This window comes from Pseudonaja textilis, chromosome 4 (assembly GCF_049901715.1).
Source record: "Pseudonaja textilis isolate UNSWEBS1 chromosome 4, rPseTex1.2, whole genome shotgun sequence".
NCBI classification, from domain to species: Eukaryota; Metazoa; Chordata; class Lepidosauria; order Squamata; family Elapidae; genus Pseudonaja; species Pseudonaja textilis.
Window position 1 is genome coordinate 50423981 of NC_141993.1, and position 16079 is coordinate 50440059.

Here is a 16079-nt window from a genome sequence, read left to right on the forward strand (position 1 = left end):
TAAGGAATCTGTTAAACGTTCTAAATATGGTGACTTTTAGGGGAACTCAACTGTAAGATATCCAGTCAGTAAGATAACAGCTACAGCTTAAAAGAGGTTGGGACCACAGTTTTAAAGCATGCAAGAAAAAAGATCATAAACATGTAAGGCTGAACATTCCCTTCAAAGGAGGCGACTTAAATCAAATAAACTGTCAAGGTAGTTTGCATACCTATCTGACAGCACAAACTATAAAGTTGATATACTTATTTCAGGGATGCATAATGTTTTCTCTCATACGAAATCCATTCTTTTATATTTGTTCATCTTTATTATATGGTCAAACATCAATAACACAAGAAAGTTCACCCTATTTTCACACTTCTAAAGATTTTTTTTATTACTTTTACTTCCGTTGGTAGGAAAGCCCACTGTTTGATGCAGATACTTCAAAGGAATTTTTGGTTATAAGGTCAGACACGTAAGTTAGGAAGTGGGTAGACAGTGTGACAGCAAGCTGAATACTTTGCTTTATTATGTTACATATTTTACAAAAAGTTGACTGAAGAGCCTTTCTCATTATATATGAGCACACATATATATGTATGCACTGTATATACTGCGTGCATATGTGTGTATACACACAGATACATACACATATGTGTATGTGTGTATTTGTGTGTGTATATGTGTATACAGTGTACACACACTCTCTCATACACACACACACACACACACACACTTTTTAACTATTAAGGAAATGGTTTACAGGGACTGAAACATCTTACACCTATGCCAAATCAATCAGAAAGTGAGAGGAGGGGTGCTCAGTCATCCCATAAGTCCTTCTTCCTTCAGCTCTGAGAAATGTTGCACAGGATCAGCTTTGACTCAGAAACTATCAATTCTCCTTTCTTTTAGATTTAGTTGCTAAAACATATGTCACAAAACTAGAAGGGACATGATTATTTTACTTCTATTACAAGAAAAGATATCATATTCCTATTTAGATATTGTTAAGAAACCCTGAGTAGTTCAGGTGCTTGCTGTCCTCTTAATATGATTTGTAAGCAGATATGGCAAATACAGCAATGCCCAAGGGATCAGATAATATCAATTTAAAATATCGAATGCTAAAAGGGTAGTACTAAAAGACTACTTTAGATTCGGCAGGCTCTTTGGGGGCCAAGATCATACAATGGCATCACAGCTCCCCGAGTTTCTTATGGAATGATTACTGAACTTATTTCAACTCTCAAATTGGTATTGAAATTGGTCTCCACAGAAGTCGATGTAGGAGTGCAATCCCTTTTGGTTCCGTAGGACCTTCTTAAAAGTAGTACCTTTGAACATGGCATTGTCTAGAGTCCCCTGGAGGGAATAGACCAGTGGGGCATTGTCTGTGATAATTGAAATTAGCATGATGTAACACTTTGTGAGACCTGCTTTGTCCTGCTTCACCATACAGTAGCAAAGAAGAGGCTAGTCAGTCACTTGTTAAAATTCAGAATTTTCCCATCCTTGCCCAAAATTACACAGTTGTTTGATTGGTGAATTATTTCCTGCCACTTGTAAAATTCAGAAAGACACAGGGCATCCAAGCGAGAAAGATTAAGCAATCACTATGCTTAACACATCCCAGCACGAGAAAGCTTTAACAGAAGTAATGATGCAGGGTAAGAATTGGCAATAAAGTCATCAAATGTTATGTCAATGTAGTTTCCTGTTTCAGGACGGGTGGGAAATGGCCAAATGGGGAAAAGCATGACCAGTTGCCAGTCCCCTCACATTTGGCCATAAAACATCTTGGAATGGTTCTGATCTCTTATATCTGATGGTGATGGAGATCTTTACTAGGCTGTGCATTATTCTCTTAGCTTACAATGAGAAATGCAAGGCTTCCCTATTATAAGAAATAAAGGATTATATAGTAATTCTGAAGATAGGTATGGCTTCCCAGGCTGAATGGAACCAGTGCAAATTATATCTCACAATACAAAGATAATCATAATAAGCTGAATAGATAGATAATAGTTATTTTCTAGCTTTCTACATTGTTTGCCATGATTACTTACCCATCCAAGAGGGTGACAACATTTTTTCTAGGTCTCCCAATATTGGGCCCATACAGATTGGCTCGGGAGTAGGTGCGGATTAACTGTAGCAGTCTCTTTAGCTGCATATAGTCCTTGCCCAATTGAGTGCCATTCACTGCTCGTCCTGTTAGGGTTCGGTAATTATTTGGTTCTGTAAGAAAACAGAAAAAAAAACATTAACCAACCTTGACAATATCCTGACAATTCACCTGATAAACCTTCATCAATTTGGAAGCATTACATGTACTTCATTTAACACTAGTTTGAAGTTACAACAGCCTTGGAATGAATCTAATTGACTCAATTCTGGATATAGTGATGTAAGATTGCACTGTAAATATATTTATCTCTAGGTACTCGTAAACTTTCTCATATATATATACTTGGTCTCACATTTATTGCACTAATATCTTAATTCAACTCATTTGTTCTATTTGGATCCCTGTAGGGATGAGTTGCACTAACATTCCATACAACATGCTTCATTGAGAAAAGTTCCAAATGTAGTGCTTCTTTGGTCCTCCCGTTCCCTTCCCTTCTCCAAATCCCCATCCTTAAAGTTCACTTACCATTGCCCAGTTCCCAGGAGATATTGTACTTCTTGCTGGCACTGTACTTGAGCAGGCTGAGGGCATTGGAGCTGTTCCAGGAATTGTTGGGATTCCGGCGCAAAGCATTTAATGCAAAGATGAGATGCAGGCCAGAGCAGTCAGCAAAATTATAAAGTTTGTCTAGAGACCTGGCTGGGAAAAAAACAAATCCAACCTGAAACTCAAATGCAAAGAGGAACACTCTTGGCTACATTGGAAGATGCCCTGGGGTAGGACTATATCAAAATACAGCCTTCATATTTTTTAAAATCTAGTTGTTCTAGAGTTTCATTACTACCCAACCCTTCAATTCAATGATATGAATTGTTATAAAAGGACATACTCAGGAACTCACCTAATGATTGTTTCATTATAGCAGTTAGGAGTGGGGGAGAAACACATGGATACATAGAGTCTACCTTACTATTCTAAACCCTCCCTACATCTCTGCTTTTCTAGTGCCATAACTTACCTTCAGTTTGCCAAGGAGTTGTCATTATCTACTAGAAGTGGAGAGCCTTCATGATAATGGTACAATTTTAGAGGGGAGATAAACTTGTTGAAAAAAGACCAGTAAACGCTAACATTATTATGGTTGGTTGAATAGCCAGGTGTTTAGGCTAGATTTGGCATGTTTATCTACTTATCGAGTCCTTCCAAGGACCTGGAATAAGTAGATGTTGTTTTATAATATTAACGGCATTGCAGAATATAAGCTATTTCAAATAAAGGTATCTTTTGCAATTGACTGGTGGTAATTTTGCCAATGCCAGTGGAATTCAAGTTCCACATATTTTGGAATTACACCCAAGATGCCTATTACTTTTGGTACTATCTTTGCTTTTTTTGCCACAGTCATTCTACTTCTATATGCAGGTCTTTATATTTTATTATTATTATTTTGATTGGTTGCACAGTCTGCCAGATGTTTAGACTGGATTTGGCATTTTTATCAACTTATTGAGCTCTTCCTAAGGATGTAGGATAGGGAGATGTTGTTTAATAATAACACCTGTCACAGGCCATAATTGTTTTCTCATCAGTGTTGTTGTTCACAAACATTGATGTTTCATGGTGTTAAAAGTATTATTGCAGGATGTAAGCTGTTTCAAGTAAAGCTGCCTTTTGCAATAGAGAGATGGTGATTTTGTCAATGCTGATGGTGTTCAAGGGATACTCCAGTTCTGAGTTTGCACTTGAGGAGCTTTCTATTATTATCAAGATTTTGAAGTAGTGACAGACTATTTCCCCAAGCTCCCAAAATTCACAGAACAGTAACTATGAGCAGAAGCTATGAAAAAATCTAATTTTAGTGCAGAGACATCACTCTTTGTTGTCCTGAACTGTAACACATGATTGTGAAATCTGAATTATCAGTAACATTGATGCCTTTGATTTATGGTGCTGACAAAAGTGATTGAAAATATTTTGGATTGCAATAACATAAAATTCAATACTACATGAAATAAAACCACAGAAGCTCCAATGATGAAGCTAAAGCTTAGTGATTTTAGACATACAGTATGCAGCCAGAAATAATATGATTGGCAGGAACATGTAACATGAAGGCAAAAGACCCTGATGCCTGGACAAAGAGTAAGCAATCAAACCAGAGGCCAACAGTGGGGTGGCTGGATACTATCAGTGTAACACAAGCTTATGCTACATGCATAAAATAAGATGTCAAAGAAACAACTCTATTGACAAGTGATCCCGGCAAAATTATGTCCACTGGATTGTAAACAATTGGAAGTGACAATGAAGTAAGATTCATGATTATTTATTAGTTAGTGGTTGTGAATTCTCTCATGCTGATTGGCACATTTTGTGCCAAACATACATGTTTTATTATGAGAGCTTCCATACTCTGTTCAGATCCATTTGTACACAGAGAAAATTTTTCTGTGAAGGCCTCTTTATCATACTTTGAATATGCCTTCCTCCTCACTTTTTAAAAGCTTTATTGTTTTTATTACAATTAAATAATGTTGTTATTAATTTGCTTGGCATAAAACCATATTGGAAAATATCTACCTGCAAAGATATATATTTTAAATTAAATAGCAGTAAGGATATCCCTTCCTGTAAATGTGTCATATTTATTATGCTTCTGATGTTAGATTGGGTATTTATGCTATTATAAAATGTGAGAGACCTAAATGTATGTAAATGGCTTTCATAGTTGAGTGCTTCCTAAAGAAAGCTATGACACTGAATTACATAATAACATAGTCTATTTCTTTTCAGTAGAATTTTCTTTCCTTGTAGGCTCTGATCCAAAGTACCAGATACCAATAGAAGAGTATATGCACAGCTCAGGATTGAACTGTAGATGCACTGATGATGTTACCAATCAGATAATGAAATATCCGTAAGCAACCAAACTCAGACAACATCAAGGATTCAAATTACCAAGTGTATATGTTATTGTGACCCCAGAGGTGCTTGAGGAAATAGGTTTTCCTTTTTCAAAAACAAATGTTAAAGATTGCAAATTATTTTTTCAACAGCTCTTAACTGAATAATTTATTTTTTCAACTGTTATTAAACTAAAAACAATAGGAAAAATCTTGGAACCAGTGCATTTGTTCTGTAACTCTTGTAGAAGTGACTTCAACTTATAGGAAGTAAATCAATGTCATTCTGTCTTACAGACTAACACTGTAATTTTATTTGCAAAGTGTATTACATTTTTCTCTTGTTTTTAAATAGTGACTTACCCACAAATATATGGATAAGTCACTATTCTATGTTGTAGATCAGGACCTGAGGCTAAAACATTACAGGAAAATGACAATACTTCTTGCCTTGCAAACTTTCTACTTTTTCTATTTACTCAATCTATGAAAAATCATGAAAGTAAGGATGAGCACAATCATATGTTTCATTCACCATTATTCCTTGTGTGTCCAATCACGCTTGGCCAATAAAGAATTATATTCTATTAGTATTGCTCAGTTGGAGGTGCAAAGCAAGAAGAAATCTTCTATAAGAACCTTAAGAACCTTAAACTTGCAGTTTAAGAATTAATTGCAGAAATAATTATTTGCTTTAGAAGTTATTCTTCCAGTTTCAAGATTATGATTGCCATAGAACTGGTATGCTGCTTCACCTACTGTGTTGATTAAACCAAGAAAATAAAACAAAACACCTAAACAGAATTTAGATCTAACCAGTGAATATTGTGGAACTTTTTTTTTAAAGTAGTGGTAAGTAAAATTTATTGATTACTTAGTAAATACTGACGACAATGTACTACAATGTGTCTCAGAAATCCTCGTCCCACTCCCCACCCCAAATAATTCCTGCAGAGAGAAACATGTCCATATAGTCATTCTTTGATGAATTTGTAGATATTGATGGAGCTTAAACTGATATCAGAAGCAGTCTTTCTGGGCTGAAAAGCAAGTTTGCACACAGCAGGCAGTTGTGGAGGGGGTGGATCTCTAAAGTGAAAGGTCATGGATGCTAAATAGGCCCAGACGGCTGGTGGTTTGTTTTTTATGGGGCCAAAGACTGGGTCTTCTCCCCTGGGGGAAATCTGTTGTCTCTCAGGTCTCAGTCACTCCTTGTTACATTAGCCCCATTCTGTTTAGGTCATGCAATTTCTGAGGAAACCTTGACTTTTGTAAACCTCTTGGGGCCTCCTGTTTGCATATGCTCACATTTTAGCACAGTCAGAGCCAGCTCCAGCTTTTGATAGAAAATCCTAAGAAGATTTTTCCCAATCCAAAAACATTATTTTTTCTCAGAGAGTTCTATATTTTCTGGGGTGAGGTGTGGGAGTAAGGAGAGATGCTGCAAGCTTTAAGTGGAATCAGGTGCTGTTTTCCTGCAGGGACATCTGGAAAATGTCAAGGTCCTTGGTGTAACAGGTACTGGCAGATGAGCCCACTGCTTCCCACACAAAGCACTCTCTTTCCTTCTGGAATCATACATCCTGTCCTTTGTCCCTGGAACAGAGATCCTTGAGCTGGGTTAAATTACCAGCCACATGCTGAAAAATCAGCATCCATTGGCAGTGCTAATAGGAACAAAAGATGGCATTTCTAAGAAAAATGCAGGCTCAGAATCAGTCATTCCAAGTTCTTCTGTATCACTTTATGACTAGACTCCACCTGCTGGGGCCAAGAATCATTTCCGAAGCTCAGAGGATTCCACCTGTGAACATCTAAGTGCTGGAGGAATATACACTGCCATAGCGATCTCTATCATACAGTATTTCTTAAGAAAGAAATCGTGAAAGAAAAGGGCGGTGGTTGCAAGAAGAAACTGATGATGTATATAATATAGAGAAATATAGTTGCAGCTTAGAGTGTTCTTTTTCCCTTGGATGTTATGCTGCTGCTTTCTGGAGATACCATTAGTAAAGCAATGACATATAAAAAGGGATCAGGCTTTTCTAAAATAGAATTATCTCTGTTGCGTCTAATCATATTCCACCCTCGGGGATCCCTGGCTAACACGTGCCATATGCCAAATAAATAAGTAAGTACTCCACCCAAGTTTTTTTTTACTTCTCAGGGCTTGCATCAGAATAGTCTTGGTGACTCAACAAAGTTAAAAGATGTAGATATAGCATTCAGAGCAGGGGGTTAGGACAACTCGACGTAGCCAACTTGCCATAGCAGTCTCACTGCAGTCAACTCACCGCAGGACAATTCAATGCAGAATAATTCAAGAAAGGGACAAGTGAAGTATAGCAGGCCTTGTCTTGCTTTAGGTTTGAATCTTCTAAAGTTAGAAGTCCTGGGGTGAGGCTGGGGTGAGTCAGAACATGGAACACCCCAACAGCCAAGGCATGCAGCCAGCCATTGAGCAAACATGTCGTACCGGATAGTCCCTGCATACTGTACTTTTTATACAGCACTTAACAATACTTTTTATATACTTTTTTACTTTGTTATTCCTTGTTCAGAGTTGTTAGGAATGGAGCTGTCTATCAATATTGTAAAACATTTTTTAAAATATTTATATTGAATACCATAAGTGTACTGTGTTTGGTTAGCTTTTCCTAAAAGTGTTATGTCTTTAATACTGACTGAGAATAAATGCTTTCCCATCACTATGTTCTTGTGTTGGAAAAACCTGCCTCTGCTGTTTTTCTGCCTGTTATAAAGCTCCTGAAGGCAATGAAACACTATATTATCCTTTTTCTAGTGAACTCCAGACACAATGGGACTACAATGGGACTACAGTGTATCTGCAGGGCTGGATCAGGAAAAAATATTATATCCAAATAAATGCTAACATCAATTTGTAACATTACTTAGAAATTGAATTTTATCCATTCTGCTTCTGTAGTTTAAAGATACAGCTTAACCTAAATTGTACTTTTTGTTTTTTTCCCTCTTTTCTTTTTAAATAAATTCCAGGTTTTGTATTTTTTAAAAATAAACTTGCCCATATTTTCATGAAATAAGAGGGCTGATGGTCATTTGCACTATTTTGAAGTTCAATATTCTACTTATTTCATGTATCTCATGACTGTTAGGATACACATCTAATTGCTCTCTTGATAATAGATGCCGCCAGTAGAGGAAATAGGAAGGACTATAAAATATGATATAGACATTTCTGAATACATATATAATTGCGTGTTAGTTGAGAAGTTAAGTGCCATAGGTTCCACATCTAAGGCTATTAATGGTGCTATTACAAAAGCATTACTACTGTTACTGTGCTATGGCCTATTTGGAATTGGGCCGCGCAAATGGCTGGCTGGAAGTGTGTGCACAGCTCAACTTTCATGAGTAGCAAGCTGACAGGTACACACACAAATGTGCACATCACCCCACCACTGCGGCCTGGTTCCAATCTCCCCCCTCCAGCCAGACCACCAAGCCGCAAAGGTTGGGGACCGCAGCTTTAGGGAATTCTTGCTTTGTTTTCTTTAAAGAGAGTATCTCTCAGTGAGAAGATCTATCCATTGCTCTCCAGGCCAATGCAATTTTTAAAAATTGTTCAGCTTTCTTGTAAAACTCATTGCCCTCCAGATATCCTGGGATGCTTCCTACAGTATTTTTTGCTAAATTAAAAAATAGTGTGTTTGCAATGATATGTCAAAATATAGAATCTGTCTGTTGTGCTTTATCTGATCACTGCTTGACATAGGAAAGTTATTATCCTGAAGTTTCCTTTTTATCCCTGAGAGAAAAATATGAATGTGTGAATTAATGCAGCCCTGGAGCTCTGTACGAAACAGAAAAATAGCTTAAAAGGAGAAAAAGCCAATTCTCCCTTTATAGCTGGATGCAAAGAGCTAAATGGTACACTTTGAAGCCACTTCTTAGGAGTTCCTTAGTAGAGAAAGGATTCTAATTCAAAAGGGCAATAAGAAATAAGTTATGTTTCTCTCACTTTCTCAAGGACCTGATATGCAGATGAATAAGATATGAATGTATCAATTTTTTCACCATTAGGAAGCTAAACTGGCAAATGTAATAGTGAACACTTTCACTCACATTTTCTATATTGATTCAGAAGTAGCTCTGGATGCCAGCATTCTTAGAACACGGTTGTATTTGAAATCAAAATGTTTGTTTTCTGGTTCCACATTACCTGAATTTGAGCAAAACTGCCCTTTCCTTTGCAGCAATATAGACTGCTTTTCCATTAAGGGGAACTCCTCACTCACCAGCATCCTGGCTCTGAACTTCAGCATCTGTTCCTGCTCCTGTCTGCAAGCACAGCATTACACACTTGGAAGTGCTTCAGAAACAAACATGAGCACAACACCTCTCTGCTATTTATTAACGCATGCATGTCTTTTTTCAAACTATGTGTAAGTCTGAAAAAAAGATGGATCTGCTTTTAAAGTCACATTAAAGATGCACTGATTTAATTATTAGTTTAAATTAGTTCTTTCATTAAATTTGCTTTCATGATGTCTGAAGCATTCCTGTGGAATCATTTTGGAAGACTGTATGTTTTGATTCAATTCCTTTAGTGGTTGTTATACATGTACACTGGAGAAGACTGAGACAGATCTCACCACTTTGCACAGACCTAATAGGAACACAGATAAACAATTGTGTCAAATGAACAACTAGAACTGTCTGGCAATGGAGAAGTATTACACAGAAACTTTAAAAATGAAAATTAGAAAGTAACATACATACGGTAAATACGTAAATAATTTGGTTACGTTAATTACATCATCCATAATTCCAGTAGCTTGATCTCACCACTCACTATTATTCATCATTCCTAATTATTCAGAACTACAAAAGAAAAGGTTCACCAAAAGCAATGAAATTACCATAATGTGCTCGTTCTGGGATATTCTTATCCTACTAAATACAGAATTATAACAAAATTCTGATTTCAGCGTAAGTATCTAATATTTTCAACTAGACCCAATCACCATTCATTAAAGAAAGCTATGAAACATTTGATTAAGGGGTTCTATACACGACTCTTACAAAACCACCTCCCTATGTTTTTCCTCTGTACTGAGACCAGACTAGGAAATAATGTGTTGTAAAGCTACCACTCTCTGCCTCTACATTTACAACTGTTCTGGATATGCTGTTACCAAACAATACTTCTAAGCTGTCAGGATTGCTTGCTTGCTGTCTTACAGAATGACTGGTTTATGTGGCTGTAAGATCCGCTGTCTGAAAAGCAGCAAAATCTATTATGTGTTTCTAAGCACTGACAGCTGGCACTGCAGTGCTATAGTTTATGCTGGCTCTCATATAGCTTAGATCATCTGCTCTTCTCTGAGCACCTTGGTCTTTCAGAAAATGTGGTTTTTGGAATGGTTTAAAAACATTCCAAAATACACAAGAAGTATTGTATCTGCTGTTCAACTTATAAAGGCATTTGGAAATAAGGAATAAAAGCACAATTGGAAGATAACAGCCTTCTCTTGACCAAAGCTTCTCTAGATCAAGACCTATACCCAGGTGAGAGCCCCTCTAATAAATAAATAAGGATCAATCCTGGATCAAAAATCAAGCTAAACAATGCATGATGATACTGAACCAGGAACAGGTGTGTTTACAGGTGTAGTTAATGGATTTCCCCTAGCCAATAGTTTTCATTCAGAATTGTTTTCAAGTTCAAAATTACAATAAATAAAATAACAGTATGGTTTTCATGTCATACAAATGTGATCAATGATCAAAATTATGGTCATACTTTTAATGTTATGCTAACCAGCAGGGTATGCTAAAGTAAATTAACCATATATTACAAAATGACATGATAAATATTGAAATATAATTACTATAATTTAAATAAATAACTCATCCATTCATCCATTCAAGATGCAAATAAGAACAGCATACACTATGATAAGCAACAAATAACACCTCTAAAATATAATATACTAAATCATATTGTACTGCAAGTAATTTAAAGAATCGGAGCAATTAAAAGAAGCTTACAAACTACCTGATCTAGTGTCCCAAAGAAAAGCCAGGGTTTTAGATCCTTCCAGAAGGCAAATAGAAACGTCCATCTTTTATGTTGTGCTCCACATTGGGTTATACTTGAAGAATATCTGGAAGCTGCAACTTGTGCAGTTCTTGGGATCGCTAGTGTAGCCCTTCTTATATTGCTGTTCCGCAAGCTATATTTGCTGCTGGTTTGCTTCTGATGCAATTCAAGGTTTTGGTCATCACCCTTAAATCCCTTCATGGCCTAGGTTATCTGAAGAACTGATTGGGATTGGCCTGCTTCATCCATGCTACAAAAGGGGCATGGTCAAGGAATTGGTCAAGGAATTTTGACTAGGGAGGTCCAGGAGAAGAGTCTTTTCTGCCACGGATCCTGCCCTTTGGAACACCTTTCTCCCCAAGATGAGATCTGTGCCCATTTTGCTGACCTTCTATAAGGGCCTAAAGACCTAGAGCCCCAGCAGGGGTGCATCATTCTGGGGGAGATGGCTATTGGATTAAGAAATCCCTCCAGCCTTCCCCATGTACTCAATCCTTCCCTTCTCCCCCTCTTTTAACTGTACTTATTTATTATTGCTATTTATTGTTTTATCATTTTAATGTCTACCAGTTTTAATGTTTGTAAGCCACCCAGAGCGGCCTCTAAATGAGACTAGCAGCACATAAATCTAATAAATAAACAAAAAAACAAATCATACCAAATTACTTCATAATTTGCAAAGAATTCTTATCAGTATCAATTCTTCAAAATCATTATTAAATTCAGGATTTGCTAAATTCTCTGATATATATATGGAAAGATTTTTTATTGTAATTTTGATCTTAGCAATGAGAATGAAGCACTTGCTACCTTTTGAATATCAGGTCAATATTATTTAGTGAATAACATTCAAAGAGTGATAATGTTTCACTTAATTTTTACTTTTCTGCATCTTTCTACTAGAATGAATGACATAGCCTTCTAATTCTAATGCAGATTTTCCACAGCAATCACTACCACAATTCATGCAATAGGATTTTAGTAGTAGATGGTTAAATTTGAAAAGAAAATACCTTCTTAGCAATTGATGACACAGTAGCAACAAAAGTCTCCTCACTAATTCTTCCATGTAATTAAAAATTAATATGTATCATTAAATAAGGGACACAATTATTTTCAATTCATTCTGTTTCAGATCACAATGTTCATGTCTCAGAAGCATTTTGTATATATTTAATTATATGTAACTTTTCCTATGTAATTTTTATGTAACAACAGCATCTTAAAAATTTCAAAATAAGCAAAACATTGTTCAATCTGTCAACAACAGTGTTGAAGAAGGATCTGTAATTTACAGTCTTTTGTGAGATATGCAGATTTATATCAACCATATAAATGCTGAGAACATTTCCAGTGTAGTTTGTTTAATCATAATAAAATACTCACCAGCCTCCATAAATTAGCACATTCAATTGGCCATTTCTCTTCCAATTTTGCTACCCACAGGGAAATATTTTCAAAATAGATTGCAACTGAAATACATAACAGAAACACACACACACACATACCAAGTGATGCTGTTGCCACCCTCCCGTGGTGCCTGGAGGCTGTAGGGTATGCATGGGGACAACAGGCTACAGTGAAACCCTGACAAGGTGCATGGAGCTTCAAGATCCAGGACTTTATCCAACTTAGTTTGAGATGGGGTAGTATTATCCCAGACAGACCCAGTTTGAAGTTGGGAGTCTCCTGGACTTATGACTCCTACTCAAAGAGCAGGTGACAGTTGGGACTAAAAGAGTTTTTGCACAATTTTGATTGATATGCCAGGTGTGACCTTTCCTGGATCAAGAGTTCCTGTACTCAGTCATTCAATAGCAATAGCACTTATATACCACTCCGTAGTGCTTTACAGCATGCTCTGGACAGTTTATTGCCCCCAACAATCTAGGTTCTCATTTTACTGACCTTGGAAGAATGGAAGGCTGAGTCAACCTTGAGCCTCATCAGGATCGAACTCCAGGCTGTGGGCAGAATTACCCTGCAATAATGCATTCTAACCACTGCATGGCCACAGTCAACTCACATCTGGACTACAGCAATAACCTGCAATGACCTGTGGAGCTCCCCTTGAAGAGCATTCAAAAGTTTCAACTAATGCAGAGTGTGGCAGTGCAGGCAGTTCTTGGGGCCTCTAGGATGACACCCCTGCTCTGCAAGCTGCCCCACTGGCTGCTGTTCTGCTTCTGAGTGGAATTCAAGGTGTTGGTTATTGCCTTTAAAGCCCTGCATGGCATGGGTCCAAGCTACTTGAGAAACCTCACTGGGATTGGACCGTCTACCCGTGCTGGTAGGCTGGGCATGCAGGCCCACTCAGACAAGGAATTCTAGCCAGTGGGGTCCAGGAGAAGGGCTTTCTCTGCCAAGGTTCCTGCCCTATGGAACATCTACCTACTTTATTTAAGATTAGAATATATTAACATTAAAGATATAGATGGTTGAGCCCCTGTTTGATGTGTTTCTTGTTTATATTTTTTTGTTTGGAGAAGTCAGCTGATGAATTGGCCAGGCAGAGAGGAAACACAGTTCCATTGGAAGCCAGTGTGCACAACCCAGGTTCATGCATCCAAAACCAGATTGCTATCAAAACTAGCCTTCAGGACTGAGGCTGTTCTATGACAACTTTTGCACTCACAATCATGACTCCTGCCATAGCCCCATCTACTTTGAGTGATGCCAAAAACAACCCAGGAAAATCAAGGTGTGCTTGCCTAATCTTGCCATTAGATCTTGCCATGGTTCTCTGAAATTGCAACCGTGTATTACTCACAGATTCTAGGGGAGATCTTCTAGTCCTTCTAGGAAACACCTAGAGTCTACAACTAGCCCTTGCAAATAAGGCCATTATGTAATCATATCAAGTATGTATTAAATCTGCAGTCATTTGGTATTCTATTCTGTAATGGGAGGAATTATCAAACATTTATTTGTTTGTTTGTTTGTTTTCTATAGCTGTCCATATCAACCCAGTGATTCTGGGTTGCAAATAATTAAATATTAAACAATTTAAAAATAAAAATAATAATATATTAGAAATAAGCATATTCTGCAGCTCCTAGGACTCAGATAGCAAAAAATCCATTACTTTTTAATTCATTTGTTCTCTAGGTAAGATTGTCTTGCTCTGAGAAGCACTATGGTGCTTCATAGGCAAACTTTATTGGATATTATAAAGATCAAAATCTGTTATTATTGTTCTATTCCTCCTTTATACTTGTTCAATCCAAAGTGGCATACATAACTAACATTCCTGCCCCCTATTTTCCCTACAACAACTCTGTAAGGTGGGTTGTCCTGAGAGAAATGACTGATCCAAAGTCACACCTTTAAATTTTCATGCCTAAGGAAGGACTAAAATTTCTGGTTTTCTAGTTTCTAATTCAACACCTTAAACTCAACCCCAAACTGGCTCACAATCTACAGATATATATAGGAAATAGATATATATATATATATATATTCAGGAAATAAATTGAAATAAATTGAAAATAAATCCTTGCTTGCCCCAAATAATTTTTAAATTTCTCCTCTGCAACTAGATACCAGAAAACGTAACAAACTAAGTAAATTCAGGCCAATATGAACTAGCTATTGTTCCCATTTAAGTCATTCTTTTTTAGTCAAATTCTGACAATATTATACACGTGATTTTATCCAAGAATCAACACAGAATGTTGCTGGAAGATTTTTTTTTACATTTCTTTTGCAATCTTTGAAAATGGGGCATCTGGTATTTTTCAAAACTCTAAAACATTTTAACTGGAAACTGTCCTTAGGAAAAACACACACATACATAAAACCGGAAATGTTTCGATCCGAAATCCTTAATTAAAAACATGTTCTAAATGCTAACTTGGTATTCAAAGAAAAAAAGTTAAAGAAGAAGTGTCTTTTTGTACATCCTAGGCAGTGTTTGAAGAGCCGTGCCAAGAAAATGCCATCCTAGAGTTAAAGCGATGGCCTCTGACAAATAAATGTGTGGCTTCTGTGCTGACCTGCCCCAGCTGTCTTATAACTTAGGAAATGGTGCATACCCAAACCACCTCATTTTGATAACCATTCCATCAACTTCTCTTATATTTTGATTGTGCATAGAGAACTACAAGGAAGTATTCTAGATTCTTCTGGTTTTTCAAATTCTGTATTCCAAATATAAGAGATATGCACCCCTACCATAGACACACATGATAATATTTACTGTTAGGCAAACAAGGTTATATAGAGCACATAAAAACAATAACTAAAAAAAAAATTAACGGCATAAGAGGGGGAGGGAAGGAAATCAAAATCTACTTTACATAAACATCATCAAGTATACCACTCGTACCTGTTTATTCTCTATGTCCAGACACTGATTCACAGATTGTTCTCCTGAGTTCTTACTTAGCTCTTTCTGAGGTTTTCATCAGCTCAACAGAACCCTCACTTCCTTAGTTTTCCCCTTTCCCTCTACCCATTCATTCTTTTTTCACGTGTTTTGCACTTCAGTCTTTATTCATTCTCTCCATATCACCAAATTACCTCAACATATTTCCTTCACACTGCTAACTTAACTTATGTCAGCAATCAAAAATCAACACATTAACTTTCATTTGTATATAAGTAGGTAGGCAGAAGCATGTATTTATACCCAGTCATTTTCTCTTCTTTCAACGTTCATTCATTCTGTGCCAGATAGTACTTGCTAAATTAATTTGCAGATCTCTCATATACCATCTTTTAAAATCATCAAGTTTCTCAGCTAAAACTAGTCCCTTGTTCATATACAGAAGTACAGATATATTCTTATCCTCAACCAATTCATCTTTACTGTTGAAACCTGTTATGATATTGGATTACTTTAGCAGGGATCTTCAAACTTGACAGTTTTAAGGCTTGTCAACATCAACTCCCATGAAAAAAGGTGTTAAATGGGGATTTATTTGTTTTGATGGAAAATTTAGGGCCTTTGTAGATATACTAACAAAAA

At 36.7% G+C, this 16079-nt stretch overlaps 1 protein-coding gene across 1 annotated transcript in view; it reads right to left on the minus strand.

The window, feature by feature from the left end:
* The window catches only part of HPSE2 (heparanase 2 (inactive)), a 131529-nt gene that overhangs the window by 33553 nt on the left and 81897 nt on the right, over positions 1-16079 (minus strand). The window contains exons 4-5 of the mRNA XM_026701097.2: positions 2645-2818; positions 2055-2226 (exon numbers count right to left, since the gene is read on the minus strand). Of these exons, the coding sequence (XP_026556882.1) occupies positions 2055-2226; positions 2645-2818 (346 nt within the window). The remainder of the gene's footprint in view (positions 1-2054; positions 2227-2644; positions 2819-16079) is intronic.